Source organism: Oncorhynchus gorbuscha, linkage group LG04 (genome assembly GCF_021184085.1).
Source record: "Oncorhynchus gorbuscha isolate QuinsamMale2020 ecotype Even-year linkage group LG04, OgorEven_v1.0, whole genome shotgun sequence".
NCBI classification, from domain to species: domain Eukaryota; kingdom Metazoa; phylum Chordata; class Actinopteri; order Salmoniformes; family Salmonidae; genus Oncorhynchus; species Oncorhynchus gorbuscha.
This window is the reverse complement of record NC_060176.1, coordinates 41073004-41093429: the sequence shown is the minus strand read 5'-3', so window position 1 is coordinate 41093429 and position 20426 is coordinate 41073004. Positions and strand designations below refer to the sequence as shown.

The following is a 20426-nucleotide window of genomic DNA, read 5'->3' as shown; positions in this document are numbered from 1 at the left end:
TTCATCTAACGCGAAAAAAAAACACACAATAGCACAATTGGTTGAATGCCCGTAGAAAGGGAGCCATCCCCCCCGGTGCAATTATTAAATCATGTATAGCATGGTACTAGTGCTTGTGAAGGCCTAGATAAACATGTTGTTTGTGCAATGGTATCTTCTAAAATCAGAGAAGAATTGTTACAAATTCCCTGCCTGTGACTCTTAGCACACCATCTCATTCTCACAGCCCTCTCTCAGGGACACAAACTCTGCAACTTTCGAACTCCAGCATTATGCTCCCTTTCCCCTCTAGGCTATGGGTTGTAAACGGACCCTTCACACCTCTGTACCTAGCCAAACCGATTGGCTGCTAGAGTTCATGGTTGCCAGGTGCCTTGACACAGTGGGGTCAGGCATTTCTGTGATTGGCTGCTTCCAACTTTCAGTCTCCTTCAAGCAGTCACAACAAGAGCAGCAAACTCATCTCTGGCCTGCACAACAACAGCTGGACACGTATCTGGACTGGACTTGTGGGATGGTGTGCGTGCACAAAGTGAGTGGTGTGACGTTTGAATTTTGTTCATAGTTAGTTGTTACCATTGTTGTACACTGCCTCGAAGTACAGCTGTATTGTAATATGTGCATGTAGCAAACACATTTTCATACAGTCTTTCCCATGTCAATTTGTAAGTCGCTCTGGATAAGAGCGTCTGCTAAATGACTTAAATGTAAATGTTAATAGTCTTAATAGCCTCAGTTTTAGTATTGTGTACAGTGTATTCATTAGCTATTTTGTTTTGAGTTGGATTGAACAGAATAAAACCATCAGAATGGAGAAAGTCACATTGAAATCACATAGAATTTGTGTTACCAACCTAGGGTCATGAACTACTCCCACAGTCATTCACAAATGCATCGTCAACATCAATAATATAAAACTCACCCAGGAGAGCCGACATGTTCTGGAAGATTCTCAGAAGCTCTGGGGTGATTGCAGGACTATTCTCCAACGTTACCAACCTGTAGGTCGATAAAGGGATGGAGGAGAGAAAGGACGGTGGAGAGAGAGAGAGGGGTGGATGTGAAATGGAGAAAGAGGACCCGAGAGTTAGCGTCACAGAAGCATTTAAAGCTGCTGACCAGACCATAACAGAGCCCTAGATTAAGCAGACGCTCTTATCCAGAGCGACTTAAAGAGTAGTGAGAGCATACATTTTCCCACTGGTCGCCAGTGGGAATCGAACCCACAACCCTGGCATTGCAAGCACCATGCTTTACCAATGGAACAGAACAGACAACACTACAAAAACTGTGTTTGAGACTCAGAATATGTACATATCTATGGCTGGCGGAGAAACGTCAATGTGTCAATGTGTGCCTGAACCATAAAAGAAGAATCTGTCTGAATGAGTCAATCAAACTCAAAACCATGACAATGGTTCATCACAGTCAATTGAGTCAGTCTATTGAGAGCAACTCAAGCTCAGTCTAGAACATCACTGCAGACGTTCTGCCCTTTGAGATGACAATTTAAAAGCAGACAATGTGCTTGTTCAGAGACGGTCCTGTTTGACACACCGGCTCAGAGATAGGACGCGTAATCCCTCTTATCACTGCTAACCATGTGTAACTAGGCCAACGTCATCGAAAGGCACAACAAAAGACGAGCCACGCTAAGGCCTCAGCGTTCAAGCTTTTGCAAGCCAGACAGGCCTTCCACAATAGGATCGTTTACTACAAAATGGCTCTGTAATGAGAACCACCATTTTGAACAAATGTTTAAAAAAAGGTATTTTCAGAGCTCTGGTCGCACGGGAAAATGGGCAGTGTGTGTTACGCCTACTTTGAAGTTATCGTCATCGCCCATCAGAGGGCATGTATGAACATGATAGAGAGTGATTGAAGGAAAGAGAGAACGAGGAAGAGAAGGACAGAGATAGAGAAAGGGGAGAACTAAAAAAAAGAGTGAAGGACAGACAGAACACAAAATAGAGTGCGAGAAGGCAGGTAAAAAAAGGGAAAAAAAGAAGCTGTTGACACAAATGACTCGGTAAATGAGGTAAATAAGTATTTCGGTCACAACTGTTTATCTGGGAGGAAGCAAAGGCAAAATCAACGTCACGCAAGGGGGGGCGAGAGCGCATAATGGGGGAGAGAAAGCAGAGGGAAGAAAAAGAGGGAAATATCTAAGAGGAGAGTGAGAGAGAGAGCTACAGAGGGTGGGATGGAAGAAAGGTGAGTGCTTTAAGTGCCTGATAAGCGTCTGCCTTTAGAAGAGTGACAGAGACCGTTAGTATCAGTCTGCTCTCAGGGCTGAGTTTGTGTGCGTTTGTCTCTGTGTGGAACTGTTTGTCTCTGTGTGTGTACGTACCACAGCTCCAGTCCGTCCTCTAGCAGGTAGACATGCGGTGGTTGCGAGACATCTGTACTCAGCTGGATCACAGGAAGCAGGAAGAGATACAGGTTCTTACTCTCCGCTCCCAGGCCCTGTGATGACATCACAAAAGGTTTTACTACAATTTGCAATAATTTATTTTTTATTTTATTTCACCTTTATTTAACCAGGTAGGCAAGTTGAGAACAAGTTCTCATTTACAATTGCGACCTGGCCAAGATAAAGCAAAGCAGTTCGACACATACAATGACAGAGTTACACATGGAGTAAAACAAACATACAGTCAATAATACAGTATAAACAAGTCTATATACGATGTGAGCAAATGAGGTGAGATAAGGGAGGTAAAGGCAAAAAAAGGCCATGGTGGCAAAGTAAATACAATATAGCAAGTAAAACACTGGAATGGTAGATTTGCAATGGAAGAATGTGCAATGGAAGAATGTGTCTGACAGTTGGTGCTTAAAGCTAGTGAGGGAGATAAGTGTTTCCAGTTTCAGAGATTTTTGTAGTTCGTTCCAGTCATTGGCAGCAGAGAACTGGAAGGAGAGGCGGCCAAAGAAAGAATTGGTTTTGGGGGTGACTAGAGAGATATACCTGCTGGAGCGTGTGCTACAGGTGGGAGATGCTATGGTGACCAGCGAGCTGAGATAAGGTTTTTTTTTACCTAGCAGGGTCTTGTAGATGACATGGATCCAGAGGGTTTGGCGACGAGTATGAAGCGAGGGCCAGCCAACGAGAGCGTACAGGTCGCAATGGTGGGTAGTATATGGGGCTTTGGTGACAAAACGGATTGCACTGTGATAGACTGCATCCAATTTGTTGAGTAGGGTATTGGAGGCTATTTTGTAAATGACATCGCCAAAGTCGAGGATTGGTAGGATGGTCAGTTTTACAAGGGTATGTTTGGCAGCATGAGTGAAGGATGCTTTGTTGCGAAATAGGAAGCTGATTCTAGATTTAACTTTGGATTGGAGATGTTTGATATGGGTCTAGAAGGAGAGTTTACAGTCTAACCAGACACCTAAGTATTTGTAGCTGTCCATGTATTCTAAGTTAGAGCCGTCCAGAGTAGTGATGTTGGACAGGCGGGCAGGTGCAGGTAGCGATCGGTTGAAGAGCATGCATTTAGTATTACTTGTATTTAAGAGCAATTGGAGGCCACGGAAGGAGAGTTGTATGGTATTGAAGTTTGCCTGGAGGGTTGTTATCACAGTGTCCAAAGAAAGGCCAGAAGTATACTGGTATATAAAATGTAAATGTAATGACTTAAATGTATACAGAATGGTGTCGTCTGCGTAGAGGTGGATCAGAGACTAAAGATATTGTTTAGGACCTTGAGCGTGGCTGAGGTGCACCCATGACCAGCTCTGAAACCAGATTGCATAGCAGAGAAGGAATGGTGAGATTTGAAATGGTTGGTAATCTGTTTGTTGATTTGGCTTTCGAAGACCTTAGAAAGGCATGGTAGGATAGATATAGGTCTGTAGCAGTTTGGGTCAAGAGTGTGTCCCCCTTTGAAGAGGGGGATGACCACAACTGCTTTCCAATCTTTGGGAATCTCAGACGACACCAAAGAGAGGTTGAACAGGCTAGTAATAGGGGTGGCAACAATTTCGGCAGATAATTTTAGAAAGAAAGGGTCCAGATTGTCTAGCCCGGCTGATTTGTAGGGGTCCAGATTTTGCAGCTCTTTCAGAACATCAGCTGAACGGATTTGGGAGAAGGAGAAATGGGGAAGGCTTGGGCGAGTTGCAGTGTGGGGTGCAGTGCTGTTGACCGGGGTAGGAGTAGCCAGGTGGAAAGCATGGCCAGCGGTAGAGTTAGTGTTGCAGGAAGCAAATTTCTGCTTGAAAAAGCTAGCCTTGGCTTTTCTAACTGCCTGTGTATAATGGTTTCTAGCTTCCCTGAACAGCTGCATATCACGGGGGCTGTTCGATGCTAATGCATAACGCTATAGGATGTTTTTGTGTTGGTTAAGGGCAGTCAGGTCTGGGGAGAACCAAGGGCTATATCTGTTTCTGGTTCTAAATTTCTTGAATGGGGATGTTTATTTAAGATGGTTTGGAAGGCATTTAAAAAAAATATCCAGGCATCCTCTATTGACGGGATGAGATCAATATCCTTCCAGGATACCCCGGCCAGGTCGATTAGAAAGGCCTGCTCGCTGAAGTGTTTCAGGGAGCGTTTTACAGTGATGAGTGGAGGTTGTTTGACCGCTGACCCATTACGGATGCAGGCAATGAGGCAGTGATCACTGAAATCTTGGTTGAAGACAGCAGAGGTGTATTTAGAGGGCAAGTTGGTTTGGATGATATCTATGAGGGTGCCCGTGTTTACGGCTTTGGGGAGGTACCTGGTAGATTCATTGATAATTTGTGTGAGATTGAGCGCATCAAGCTTAGAATGTAGGATGGCTGGGGTGTTAAGCATGTTCCAGTTTAGGTCACCTAGCAGCACGAGCTCTGAAGATAGATGGGGGGGCAATCAGTTCACATATGGTGTCCAGAGCACAGCTGGGGGCAGAGGGTGGTCTATAGCAGGCGGCAACGGTGAGAGACTTGTTTTTAGAGAGGTGGATTTTTAATGAATATGAGCCTACACTAAAAAGCCAAGCTTTTACGGTATTGAAAATCAAAGTGTCTGCATTTCAAAATACCCTATGATACGGTTATTCGCTCAAGCCTCCCATACAGGCGAGTGCACGCACACTGGGAGAAGCAATGACAAACGGCAACGAAGGGCTAAGGGGCAAACGGAGTGTATTTTTTATTAAATTTTTTAATTGAACCTTTATTTAACTAGGCAAGTCAGTTAACCAATTATTATTTTCAATGACGGCCTAGGAACAGTGGGTTAACTGCCTTGTTCAGGGGCAAAACAACAGATTTTTACCTTGTCAGCCCGGGGATTCGATCTCGCAACCTTTCGGTTGCTAGAGCGAGAGTCCAATGCTCTAACCACTAGGCTGCCTGCCGCCCCGCATGCGTCATACCTGTACAAGGTGAACCAGTGTGGTGAGTATGGCACAGCGCAGCATGTTGTGTTCTTCTGATTGTTTCCAAAGGAGTGGCAGGTACTGGACCAGACAGCCTACATATGGCCGGATCTAAGAGAAAACACAATCCGATCAGCAACAACAAACACCAGAGCATTCCATCCAATAGAAACACAAAGGCCTTCGTACAATATGAATGTGGAAGCCCAAATCAAATCAATCAATGTCTTTATTGTCCCATTTGGGAAGTGTGTACAGGTCCAGGTGTCAGTTGTACTAGTTGGGGTGTACGTCTTGTACGAACACAATGTCTAACGCGGGAAGTATTCTGAGCCAGACCTAACCATTCTACCTGTTGGATAATGTCCTTCCTTGTAATACACCTGGGTGAAAATCGTAGGGTTGGAAGGGAGCAGGTCAAGATATTCGTTGTGGTAACACGATTTCAAAACATCAAGAAACACTCCAACTGTGTACGTTCTCTCCTAAGCAGCCATACCAATGTATTCATCCCCAAGTACCAAACACAAACGGACTAACTCTTTGCACTGGCTGCTAATGTTCCATGAAATGTGCTCATTTGCTGCTTGGCAATAAAAGTGAAATGAGTACATATCAAATTAAGGCCCACTCCTCTAACAGACTGGCAACTCGACAGTAGAGCTCAGAGTGAGTTTACCATAGCCCACACACTCCTTTCTCTCCCTCTCCCTCACACACCCTCTCTTTCTCTGGCAGCTTTTCTGTAAAGGAGGTGTTTATAATTACATCTTTATTGGATTGAGTCGGAGGCATGTCGACTGAGACCAGTCGCTCTCTTTCCCCTTCGAAACTGGTAAATATGTCAGCACCTGCGGCCGCTGATTTACAACTACCTAAGTGCAATGGGCCAAAACGTATTATATGGGCCAAAACTTAATTATACCATTTTTTTTTTAAATAACATTTTCATGCACTGAGTCTGTCTCTTTCTCCACTTGCTCCAGCTCCTCCACGCTTCCTGTCCCTTTCCCCTCTAAGGCTTCTTTCTCTCACTTCCCTCCACCTCCCTTCTTCCCGCCCTCCCTTTGTGAGAGCTCCGCGTTTGAATGTCTTGCACCGTTACACATTTTTAAGGAGCAGAGGGAAAAAGAGAATCACAAAAAGACAGACAGCTTTCAAATGCAGCCTTTTAAAGAAGATGAGAGGGAACCAAGCCATTCTAACGGGTGATTTGTAAATGCAGAAGAGAAAGCGAGAAAAAAAAAAATCTCCCATCTCCAAGCCGTGGTTTCATTAGGCCTTTTCTACCCCATTATTTCTTTATTTTTTGCATTGAAGTATTCCCTGTGAGGTGTAATAGAATATTCATGTAACTGCGTTCTCGCTCACAGGCAGTTAAGACAGGCGATTTAAATATAATGACAGTTGACTGGAGTGGAAGCCATTTATGAGGAAGTGAAGTCAATAGAGCATTGAGGGGAAATAGAGTACCCCACTGAAAAATACAGGGGTCAAAGAATAAAGGTCATCAAAGGCTGACAAACACCGAGTAGATTTAGTAAAACAATCCGATGGTACTATTATAAAAGTGCTAGAAGGTCAAAACTATTATAAAAGTGCTAGCGAGTGAGAGCTTTCGTCGTGCTCAGTTGAACTCTGAGTTCACTTTATGACTTATGACAAACACATCATCAGTGGAAGGACGGCAGAACCCTGCAGTTGAATGCAACTGTCTGAGAAAGTGATGATGTGACTGGTGTCTTTTGCTCTTAGAAAGTAGCTTTGTTTCCTCTAGCCTGAGGGAGAGCAGGCTGAGAAATGTTGCATACCGGTTACATGATGGTTGTTCTGAACAGCAAGGGCCGTCTCCTAATAAATCAAAGGCAATGGTATGTCACTGTATTTCTTTAAATAGTGTCGTTTTTTTAACCCAGCTACCACATCAATTAGATGTGCATATCCTAATGTGTATCCTACCATGACGTATACCATGACCTTAGTAAAAAAAAACATTAAAAAAAAACATTTTAGGCAATGAGCTCTTTGGGATTTGACCCCTCACCTGGATGTTAACCCTCTCAATGACGCATGAGATCACATGGAGGACCTGCATCTTAGTGTCACACTCTGTCACCTGCTGCAACAGCTGGAATAGCAGGCTGAAAATAGACTCCAGATACTAAAGGGTGAGAGAGGGAGGTAGAGGGAGAGAGAGAGAGAGAGAGAGAGGGGAAGGGAGAGCATTTTAACATCCCATTATCGCATACCATTGATTTACCCTAAAAAAATGTAACTAAAAAAAGCAAGGCCAATAGAAGACGATTAGCAACATTCTTAGCAAAATTCTTTAAAAACATTTCTCCCCTAGAAAAGGCACTCACCGGTAAGAACTGTTCTGTCCGGAACTCAAAGTCATCGACAGGTGATGACACATTAAGGAAAAGAAACTGACAGGTATTACAAGAGGTTCATCTTCACAGAGAGACTTCACAGTGACAGGAAGAGAGGTGCATAACAATATTGATTTTTGAAAGAAGCAAAACATTTGTATTTCAGCAAAAATAGATTAAATGAAAAGGATATTGAGTTTCAGAGTTGTGGCCGTCTCGATCCGCACCTTTAGAACAAAAACAAAACATTGGTATTCTGCCAAATATGTCTGGGATGGGGCTGAATATGGAGCTGTACTCACAGTTGAGAAGATCGACTAAGAAATGAACTTAAGGTTTTTGTTGTTGGGGATTGTGATGAGCGAGGTAAGTAACCGAAATTTTCAGGTTTTGAAACAAATAATTGACAGACAACTAATTGACAGAATTGAATTACTTCAATTCAATTCCGTTCACATTTTTTCAGTGAGCTCAATGGGCACATTGCACAGTTTCTCTAGAGATAAATCAGATCAAGTCTGAAGTGTAGGGAGTTGTCGTTACCAAAAGGCCAATATTATACACCGCAGAACATTTTATAAAACGTGGTAATTTACTACAATGACCATAATCCATTGCTCCAAGTTGTCCGGTCTGTGCATTTCTTTTATACCTGCTACGAGAAGAGACAGAAGAATGCATGATCGAGAGGGAGAGCAGTTGCTTCCGGAGGTACACTACATAACCAAAAGTATTTGGACACCTGCTCGTCGAACATCTCATTCCAAAATCATGGGCATTAATATTGAGTTGGTCCCCCCTTTCCTGCTAGAATGGCTTCCACTCTTCTGGGAAGGCTTTCCACTAGATGTTGGAACATTGCTGTGGGGACTTGGTTCCATTCAGCCACAAGAGCATTAGTGAGGTAGGGCACTGATGTTGGGGCGATTATACCTGGCGTTCCAATTCATCCCAAAAGTGTTCGATGGTGTGGAGGTAAGGGCTCTGTGCAGACCACTCAAAGTTCTTCCATGCGGATCTTGACAAACCATTTCTGTATGTGCCTCGCTTTGTGAGGGGGCAATGTCATGCTGAAATAAGCAAAGGGCATTCCCCAAACTGTTTTGGAATCACAGAATCATCTAGAATGTCATTGTATGCTGTAGCGTTAAGATTTTCCTTCACTGGAACTAAGGAGCCTAGCCCAAACCATGAAAAACAGCCCCAAATCATTATTTCTCCTCCACCAAACTTTACAATTGGCACTATGCATTCAGGCAGGTAGCATTCTCCTGGCATCCGCCAAACCCCAGATTCATTTGTTAAACTGCCAAATGGTGAAGCGTGATTCATCACTCCAGAGAACGTGTTTCCACTGCTCCTGAGTCCAATGGCGGCAAGCTTGACACCACTCCAGTCGAAGCTTGGCAATGTGCATGGTGATCTTAGGCTTATGTGCGGCTGCTCGGCCATGGAAACTAATTTCATGAAGCTCCTGACAAACAGTTATTGTGCTGATGTTGCTTCCAGAGGCAGTTTGGAACTAGGTAGGGAGTGTTGCAACTGAGAAAATATGACTTTTAAGTACTACACTCTGTAAGCTTGTGACGCCTACCACTTCACGGTTGAGCCGTTGTTGCTCCTAGATGTTTCCACTTCACAATAACAGCACTTACAGTTGACCGGGGCAGCTCTAGCAGGGCAGAGATTTGACGAACTGACTTGTTGGAAAGGTGGCATCCTATGATGGTGCCACGTTGAAAGTCACTGAGCTCTTTGTTAAGGCCATCCTACTACCAATGTTTGTCAATGGAGATTGCATGGCTGTGTGTTCGATTTTATACACCCAGCAAAGGGTGTTGCTTAAATAGCCGAATCCACTCGTTTGAAGGGGTGTCCACATACTTTTGTATATGTTGTGTATCTCTTCCTGAAAATAGATTATGTAAGTGATTGTTAGTTGGTATTCAGCAGTCATAAAAGTATGCCTTATTTACTTTGAAGAACTACTCAAATTGTGACTTTGTCAACAGCATAGGCAGCAGTGCTATGGTGATGAGATGATGAATTGGAATTCAACAGGTCATCAAATAAAACGTAATATACACAACTGAAATATTTTATTCAAGTGAATAAGTGATGGTTAATAAGCAGTAATGGACAGTCACCACCGTCACGGGACTTTTTCTTCTGTGTCGTTTCAGCATTCAGCCCACATAATGCTGAAGTTGCCGTGTCACTTTCATGGGGAATTGTAAGACGTCCAGTGTTATTGATTGTCTCCTCTGTGTAATCTACCACTGCCAATGTGATGAAGCTCACGTCTACGACATAAACAAATGATTAGACCTAGGAGAGGAAAACAAGTCTGTGGCCGGAGTGGAACAGTGGAGTGACTACAACCTGCTGTCAGTGACAAGAGTTGAGCAGGAGTGTGTGTGAGAGAGAGTGTGTGTGTGAGAGAGCGTAGGGCCTTAATCTCATTGCTAATGTTAAACCAAGTACGGAGGGCAGTCAATAAAAGCTGACACAGTATCGGCCCGGCAGTTGAATAGCCCAGTCCAAAAGTCATCAACAAAAACCATTTAGTGAAAGCACCACTTTGAAACCCTGCCTTGACAATCATTCAAGTATATATATTTTTTGTCTCTGAACTGTATATTGAACATACATTGCACATTTGATGAATTCATACTAGTCGGCGCCTATATTAACAAGACGGCATATGGGCCGACAATTTGACACTATGGCAGTAAATGAAAAGAATGAACGCGTTTGGTGCATATAACTTGAGAGTAATACCTACGTTTGCTCTGCTGCTTTAGAAACACCGAATGCCACCCTTCGTGAGATTCCATTCAACTGATAAGAATAAACTGCATTTCCTTTCATTCCTGTGACATCTACCGGCTGGGAGAAGCAATAGGCCTAGTAGAGCCTTTTGCATTCTCGGATTGACAAGCACTGGTCTAAAAGGTGGGCATGAAAAGGCCAGCAAATTGACCCTGTTTACCGGGCAGAAGTAGACAATGACATTTAAATAAGAACATCTCGATTCTCACATCTCCATCTCTGTTCAGTTTTATACACCTCGGGAAGATCGATTTCCTGTGCGTCTTGTGTTCCCTTTCTGCAGTCAAGGCAATCACCCTCATTTCGTTCATTTGTTGTGGGTAAGCGATACCAACTCAGACATCCCACAGCATGGATAATAACTACGATGCTCACTGAAGACGTCAGTGAAATCAGTTCTTTTTTTAGATGTTCTACAGTCCTTCTCTAGCTTCACCCTGCTATTCTACAGAGCTCAGATGACGGAGTGACAGAAAATGGGCCACAATGGGCTGAAGAGTGCCACTGCCACAGCGTGAAGCAGCCTTAATGCTTATGGGAACCTTCTTTCCGCTGAGTAGAGGCAGGGCTTGGCAAATTGAAGGAATCAGAAATGTCACCAGGAAGTATTTTCAGTCGAGGTTTTGGTAAACAGGGCAGAAATCAGATGGGTCTGAAAAGCAAGGACGAGGACTGAGGAATTGGCAGCCAGCTGAGCTGTCTACAGGGGATGGATATCTATGACTGGTGTGACTCACCTCATAAATATCACTGATAAATGCCCAGTGTGTGGTCCAGTGTGTGTGTGTGTTGAGCTTTCTCATGCAAAAATCCCTCTCTTTTATCATCTCTCTCACTCTTTTTCCCTCTAAACATCTCCCTAAATACTAAATGCACAAACAAATTACAGAATTTCAAATACACTTTTTGATCACGGTCTACCAAACCATGCAAATGACTTTACTTGCACACTTAAAAGGCAGTAATATTACACTTATTACAGGACAGTATTTCTAACATTATTTAGTAATAATTACTTTGGAATAATGTGTAATACTGTTAATTGTTTCCCAACTGAATACATTAGTGGCCCACTTCCGTTCAGAATGACGTGGTGATTGGTTACAAAACATCACGTTACTGGACAGGGGACCAGGTTATTGGTGTCTGGAGTTATTGATAACCAGTAGCTGGTTTGATTAATACGTTTTCAGAGTCAGACCGTGAGTAGCTATCATCAATTACTCTGACGGTAACACCGCCAATCAGGGCCCCAGCCGTCCCTAATTGAAGGAGGCGGTATTGATCAGAAGGTATACATAACTAGGACGGCTAGCCTGTGAGTAATCAATCGAGAGCCATTCCATGTGCAGAGCAGAGGGACTTTAAGGGTGATGCATGAGTGTTGTCCAACTAATTCACGTAGAGTAAGGTCAGTACTGTATGTGGACCAGACAACACATCCCATACATGTGAGTAGTACAGGCCCGACACAGCAGCAGAGGGTGGAGAGCCGGCTACAGTTTGCAACTCTCTACAATTATTATTATTGAACACTCCCCGACCACCCACCCTCTTCATGGAAATGCTTGTCTGAAACTCTCTCTCTTCAAGTGAGAGATCTGTGTGTGATTGGGCACTGTGGGTAATGGAGGCAATCTCAAGTCTATTTGGGGGAAATATTGGTTCTGAAGATCATTCAGCAGACTGTTTAGAACAAGACTTCCAAACAGTGTTTCAGTTACAGATGAAGCTGGAGACATGTCAGAGCAGAGTTGACTCTAGGACACTCTGTATAGAGTATCACTTCTACAGGCTAATTAGCCAAGTAAGCCATCATGGATGCAAAGTTTATTAGGAGCAGCTTAGCAATTAGCGTACTACAAGTGCATCATGTTAGCATGGAGTTAATGTCCTGAAGCTCACACAACATAGATTTCCAATTAACAAGCTCTGGCATCTCGGCAGAACTAACTGGCCATTTGTCCTGCCTTGTAAAGTGTGTGAATAACACTTGTTGCTACTAAAGAACTGTGTCTAACAGCCTAATCATGGCTTTCGTTACTCTTTAGTGTGTGTGTGTGTGTGTGTCTCTCACCACTAGGTCTGGGTCCTGCATGAGGTTAAGGATGACCTCGTAGAGCAGCGGCCGTAGTTCGGATTTAAACTTCACTGAAATCCACTGACCTATGAGCCAGATCACCCGCCGACGAATCAGCTTATACCTGGAAGCAGAGGGAGGGGGAGAACCAATCAGCTTGTGCCAGAGCTGCGTTCAGTACGTTTTTACATTCTGTAACGTTCAATTGAACGGAAACAGTGTAGTAATGAATGATTAGTTGAAAAATGGGGGAGGGGTCAGGTGGTGGGTTGTCAGCATGGCCAATGCCCTTTAACTACATCACGCATTGCTTCAAGCCACACCTCGCCACACCCACCAAATGGGAACAAACAAAAACATACAAGAACATTTTGGGGGACATTCAGTATGAACCATTCCGCAATGTGAAGTAGCAAGCATTCAAGCGAACAGAACGCGAGATGACAGTGAGGCGTTGATACACATTCATATAGTGTAACATAACGATAGCTAGTTCGCCGATTGGGAGAGTTACACTAGAGAGAGATCGAGCAGGTACTGTAGCAAAGCACCCATCCCTTAAAACCACCCCCACTCATTATGTAGGCTGAAAGACACTTAACATGTCACTGATCTGTTTTTAACAGGGAACTGGTGAATTAGCAGCAATTGAATTAGTCTTACATAAAATATTAGAGCACATAAAGATAAAGGCAAATTCATTTTCACTGAACAAGAACGTCTGAAAATTCTAGAGCCGTGTAGTGTTTTGACAGTAATATAAATACACACATACATATATACAGTGGGGCAAAAAAGTATTTCGTCAGCCACCAATTGTGCAAGTTCTCCCACAAAAAGATGAGGCCTGTAATTTTCATCATAGGTACATTTCAACTATGACAGACAAAATGAGAAAAAAAATCCAGAAAATCACATTGTAGGATTTTTTATGAATTTATTTGCAAGTCTCTGAATGTCCCTGAGGGGCCCAACCAGTGCCTGGTCTTGAACTTGATAGAACATCTCTGGAGAGACCTGAAAATAGCTGTGCAGCGACACTCCCCATCCAACCTGACAGAGCTTGAGAGAATCTGCAGAGAATAATGGGAGAAACTCCGCAAATACAGGTGTGCCAAGCTTGTAGCATCATACTCAAGAAGACTTGCTGCCAAAAAGGTCCTTCAACAAAGTACTGAGTAAAAGGTCTGAATACTTATGTTAATGTGATTTCACACTCGATACAGTCATTGTCAGATGCACCTACTCATATTTAAACTGTGTGTCACTGTGGAGACAGGTCATCGATCACACACCGACTCACCTTCAATCATAAACATTTATGAAGGCAGACAGTGTCAAAGAGCTTTACAGCAGAATACCAAGTAGAACACAATAAATAAAAAAGGCATGAACAATATTTTTCTGTCGTTCAGGCTGGTGTCAAGACAAGCATTGGCATAAAACAGACAAAGCGAATTATCTCTCGTAGACATGGATTCTACACACCTATGTCTCCAGGTCAGAATATCGCTTAAATGCTCAATTCAATGCTCATTAATCCATACTCATCCGTGTGCATCTTTAAATGTCCCTATGTATTACCTTTAACTCTGTTAAATGTCCTTTCCGCTGGGCCAGAGATCAGGGAGAAAGAGAGGAGAAGGGCTGTGTGTGAGTGTTTAGGTGAGGGGGGGGTCAGAGGGAAGGTCTGGCAGAGGGACCCTCCCATGGCTCACAACCACCGCAGCCAGATTCAGAGTACCAGACCCGCCACAGGCTCCAAGGCCGATTATCGCACGCCTAATGCATTGTAAACTACCGGAACATCAGAACACTGGCCCTGGAGAACAGAGTTGGCACTAGAGTCCTTTATAGAAGCACAAATCCTGACGTGAACCCATGCAGGCAGGCACATCATGTGAGCACTGACTACCACAGTCTGATAAAAACCAACTGCTTCCCTCAAAGGCCTTTTGGCACTCTGCTAACGCGTCGTAAACTAGCTGTAGAAACAGACACAGATCTGGAATGTATTCGATTCAATGGAGAGGAGAAAATGGGTCTTGCTTTCTCCCTCCCTCACCCCTCCCAGTGAGTATTAAGAGCGGGCTGGCAGGTGACGGGTCACGGTGGGCCATATGCGGTGCCCTTTAAGAACACGCCGATCTGTCTAATCACTCTGCAGCATCATTCCTCTCCCTCCCTCCCTCCCTCCCTCTGAACACAGGTATGCCACATGTGGTGGCCTTTACTACAGCACAATGCAGTCTTATCCATCCACTACCATCAGCCATTACCCATAGGGCCGAGCAGCACAGGCAGGGGGAAATGCCAACAGCAAGGTTGAGGCAGACGCGTGCACACACGATTGTCCTTGCCCGTACCAAACCACTGCCTGTCTGAGCGTCCACACAAGAAGGTCAGCAGAGAAAGCAGCAGATGCCTTTTAGCAACTGCCCTGGCTGGATCAGTCTCTCTTAGTATCGGTCTCTCTATTGGTCTCTCTCTCGTTCGCCTATCAGTCTCCGCTGTCCCGCATTTCTCTCTTTTTTTAACCTTCTTACGTCTGTATACTTCCGCCCAGTACGGATGGCAGATAATGAACGGCTTGATTCCAAATGCCTTCTTCCATAATTCTTTGGCTCTGCTTTTCACCATACAAATACCCACACGGATTAACAAACACCAGCAAACAATTCAGCTATACACACTAAGGATGCATCCCAAATGGCACCCTAATCCTTATATAGTGCTGTAGTGGCAGAATGACCTATAAAAGATAGAGTTCCATTTAGGTTGCATCCTAACTAGATCGGTTGAGATCCAGACTTGCCCGTTAAACCACTAAAACTGAAAAGAACTAGGGTTGGGCGGTATCCAAAGTTTCATATAGTCATACCGTCCTTCCCTCTCCCCGGGATTTACAGTATTACCAGTTTAGTACACAAGGGGGAGCCAAAAATGTTAAAAAGCCCATTGGGGTGTTTATTAATAAGAGAATGCTAAAAGAATTTGCACAAGTAATAGAACATTTCAATGAAATATGCTAACGAGAGCGAATGAAAATAAAATACAAATAAAAAAGTAAATCCAGCTCATAAAGTTACACATCAATGTCATTGTTGGTGCGCTTAGACATTTACAAGCGAATATGAACGAGAGACATTGTGCAAATGAACAAAGTTTTGAGGCATGCTTGTCTGAAGGAAGAACAGTACTGGCTCTCCAGCAGCATGTCTACAAGCTGTGTCTGTGTGGAGTCTGTTGTCGCTAGGACAACAGGCCTGCCATACTCTGCTAAGAGGGGGGGAGGAGCAGACTGACGAGAACAGAGAGGAGAAAAAAAACTAGGAAATCAAGATAGCAGTGGCAGCTGTACAAATAACTAATCCAAAGGGCTTTGACTTCTCAAACACAGCAGAAAGCTAACACAACACGATGTCCCATCACCTTATTAACTCAGCCACTTAGATCGCAAGGGTTGTGTTAAAACACAGAATTCTGATTTCACACAGGAAAAATAAATAATAATCTTGCTGCATTTTGTAAACGTAGAACTAAAATGCTTCTTACTGTAATTTTTAGCCAGCCTATTTTTCTCGGGTAAAATGCTAGATTAACTTCCAGCAAAACATTATGAAATGTAGCTGGCTTCATTCGTCCTATAATAGTCCTAAACATAAATAGGATGGCCATGCTTAATTTTTTGCAAAAAAAGACCTTGCTTTTCATTGTACGCTCATTTACTTGAGTGGCTGCCAGCCAAATAGTGTTGCACTTCTGTTGTCATTTGATGAAAATTAAGCAATTTTCTGCCAAATGTGTTGCACTAATTTATTTTATTTGAAGGAACACTATAGTTGCACTTCCCTGATCACTCTATTGAAGCAAAAAAACAGTTGACTTTCAATGTAAACACCTCCCACACACAAAGGCCAGAAGGGGACATCATGACTGTGTTGCAGCATTGGATATGGAGACGTATATATAATCGGCCGATTTTTATTTATTTATTTGTAATAATGACAATTACAACTATATATATATATATATATATATATATATATATATATATATATATATATATATATATATATATATATATATATATATATATATATATATATTTAACCTTTATTTAACCAGGAAAAGCCCATTGAGAGACAGTCTCGTTTACAAGGGAGACCTGAAAGGCAGCAGCAATCAATACAACATTACAAAATGTAAAACAACACACAATCAGCACAACAACACGATACAGCCTAAAGGAAACATTTACACTCCTCCTGAACAGTCTTGCATCAGAGTTTTAAACACACTGAGGGGCACTAATACATCTAGGTGAAGCATAGATTGTAGACTATTCCATGCCTCTGGTGCACAATAGGAGAAGGCAGTCTTACCTCAGAAAAGGCCCTGGGGACTGAGTAGCTTTAGCTTTAGTAGTTTTTGCTTCCTCACAAGATTATCCACATGAACTTTAAAGGTCAGCTTGTCGTCCAACCATAAACAGTGCTTTCTGAAAGTATTCACACCCTTCGACTTTCTCCATATTTTGTTGTGTTAGACTGAAATTAAAAGGGATTACATTTAGATGCTTTTTTTCCATCACCAGCCTACACACACACACAATACCCCATAATGTCAAAATAGAATTATGTTTTTAGAAATTTTAACAAATTAATAAAATTTAAAAATCTGAAATGTCTTCAGTCAGTAAGTATTCAGGTGTGGAATTAATGAGCGTATGTTCGGAAATGTATTATTGTTACGTGATTGCTATATATATGCAAGCTCACAGGTAACTGCACCTGTACATAGCCACTCTATAAATAGCCCAAACAACTCCCTTTTCCCCTACTGCAGTTATTCATTTATTTATTTTGCTCCTTTACACCCCAGTTTTTCTAGTTCGCACACTCATCTACTGTCAAATCTACCACTCCAGTGTTTTAATTGCTATATTGTATTTACTTCGCCACCATGGGCTATTTATTGCCTTTACCTCCCTTATCTCACCTCATTTGCTCACATTGTATATAGATTTATTTTTCTACTGTATATTTGACTGTATGTTTGTTTTACTCTATGTGTAACTCTGTGTTGTTATATGTGTCGAACTGCTTTGCTTTATCTTGGCCAGGTCGCAGTGACAAGTGAGAACCTGTTCTCAACTTGCCGACCTGGTTGAATAAAGATTAAATTCAAAAAGGAAATATAAAAGTACCACGTATGTAAAAATGTAAAGTGTGATATGTAAAATGCACAGTTGAAGTCGGAAGTTTACATACACCTTAGCCAAATACATTTAAACTCAGTTATTCACAATTCCTGACATATAATCCTACTAAGAATTCCCTGTCTGAGGTCAGTTAGGATTACCACTTTATTTTAAGAATGTGAAATGTCAGAATAATAGTAGAGCGATTTATTTCAACTTTTATTTCTTTCATCACATTCCCAGTGGTTCAGAAGTTTACATACACTCAATTAGTATTTGGTAGCATTGCCTTTAAATTGTTCAACTTGGGTCAAACGTTTTGGGTAGCCTTCCACAAGCTTCCCACAATAAGTTGGGTGAATTTTGGCCCATTCCTCCTGACAGAGCTGGCGTAACTGAATCAGGTTTGTAGGCCTCCTTGCTCGCACACGCTTTTTCAGTTCTGCCCACAGATTTTCTACAGGATTGAGGTCAGGGCTTTGTGATGGCCACTCCAATACCTTGACTTTGTAGTCCTTTAAGCCATTTTGCCACAACTTTGAAAGAATGCTTGGGGTCATTGTTCATTTGGAAGACCCATTTGCGACCAAGCTTTTAACTGATGTCTTGAGATGTTGCTTCAATATAGCCACATTATTTTCTTTCCTCAGGATGCCATCTATTTTGTGAAGTGCACCAGTCCCTCCTGCAGCAAAGCACCCCCACGTCAATGTGCTGCCACCCCAGTGGTTCACAGTTGGGATGGTGTTCTTCGGCTTGCAAGACTCCCCCTTGTTCCTCCAAACATAACGATGGTCATTATGGCCAAACAGTTCTATATTTGTTTCATCAGACCAGAGGACATTTCTCCAAAAAGTACCATCTTTGTCCCCATGTGCAGTTGCAAACCGTAGTCTGGTTATTTTATGGCGGTTTTGGAGCAGTGCCTTCTTCCTTGCTGAATTGCCTTTCAGGTTATGTCGATATAGGACTCGTTTTACTGTGGATATAGATACTTTTGTACCCGTTTCCTCCAGCATCTTCACAAGGTCCTTTGCTGTTGTTCTGGGATTGATTCGCACTTTTCGCACCAAAGTACGTTCATCTCTAGGAGACAGAACGCATCTCCTTCCTGAGCGGTATGATGGCTACGTGGTCCCATGGTGTTTATACTTGCGTACTATTGTTTGTACAGATGAACCATTTTTTTTAGCTGGGGGCAGTAAGGTGTCGAGAGGTGCCCAGAGTAAACTGCCTGCTACTCAGTCCCAGTTGCTAATATATACATATTATTAATATATTTGGATAGAAAACACTCTGAAGTTTCTAAAACTGTTTGAAAGATGTCTGTGAGTCTAACAGAACTCATATTGCAGGCAAAAACCTGACAAAATCCAACCAGTAAGTGGGAAATCTGAGGTTGGTCGTTTTTCAACTCATTATCGAACAAAACAAACATTTATTGGGGAGCTGGGATTCCTGGGAGTGCATTCTGATGAAGATCATCAAAGGTAAGTGAATAATTATAATGTTATTTCTGACTTCTGTTTTCTGCACAATATGGCGGATATCTTTTTGGCTTGTTTGGTCTCTGAGCGCCGTACTCAGATAATTCAATGGTTTGCTTTTTCCGTAAAGCTTTTTTGAAATATGACACAGCGGTTGCATTAAGGAGAAGTATATCTAAAGTTCCATGCATAACACTTGTATTTTCATCAACATTTATTATGAGAATTTCTGTAAATTGATGTGGCTCTCTCACCAGATGTTTTTGGAACTACTGAACATAACGCACAAGTACATACTGAGATGTTTTTATATAAATAGGAACTTTATCGAACAAAACATACATCTATTGTAAGTCCTATGAGTGTCATCTGATGAAGATCAGGTTTGTGATTCATTCTCTCTCTATTTCTGATTTTTGTGACTCCTCTCTTTGGCTGGAAAAAATAACTGTTTTTCTGTGACTTGGCTCTGACCTAACATAATTGTTTGTGGTGCTTTGCCGTAAAGCCTATTTGAAATCGGACAATGTGGTGGGATTAACAAGAAGTGTACCTTTAAAATGGTGTGAAATACTTATATGTTTGAGGAATTTTAATTATGGGATTTGTGTTGTTTTGAATTTGGAGCCCTGCACTTTCACTGGCTGTTGTCATATCAATACCGTTAGTGGGATCTCAGCCCTAAGAAGTTTTAACATGGTACCTTCAGACGTTTGGAAATTGCTCCCAAAGATGAACCAGACTTGTGGAGGTCTACAATTCTTTTTTCTGGGGTCTTGGCTGATTTCTTGTGATTTTCCCAGGGTGTCAATCAAAGAGGCATTGAATTTGAAGGTAGACCTTGAAATACATCCACAGGTACACCTCCAATTGACTCAAATGATGTCACTTAGCCTAACAGAAGCTTCTAAAGCCATGACAAAATTTTCTGGAATTTTCCAAGCTGTTTAAAGGCACAGTCTACTTAGTGTGTGTAAACTTCTGACTCACTGGAATTGTGATACAGTGAATTATAAATTAAATAATCTGTCTGTAAACTTAATCTGTCTGTAAACTTAAATAATCTGTCTTTAAAAATGT

General features: G+C 42.4%; 1 protein-coding gene across 1 annotated transcript in view; it reads right to left on the bottom strand.

Moving 5' to 3' along the window:
* ipo11 (importin 11) overlaps positions 1 to 20426 on the bottom strand; it is a 245623-nt gene that overhangs the window by 141873 nt on the left and 83324 nt on the right. Inside the window, exons 16-22 of the mRNA XM_046346795.1 lie at positions 12654 to 12780; positions 7938 to 7971; positions 7736 to 7776; positions 7417 to 7533; positions 5370 to 5483; positions 2351 to 2466; positions 923 to 999 (exon numbers count right to left, since the gene is read on the bottom strand). Of these exons, the coding sequence (XP_046202751.1) occupies positions 923 to 999; positions 2351 to 2466; positions 5370 to 5483; positions 7417 to 7533; positions 7736 to 7776; positions 7938 to 7971; positions 12654 to 12780 (626 nt within the window). The remainder of the gene's footprint in view (positions 1 to 922; positions 1000 to 2350; positions 2467 to 5369; positions 5484 to 7416; positions 7534 to 7735; positions 7777 to 7937; positions 7972 to 12653; positions 12781 to 20426) is intronic.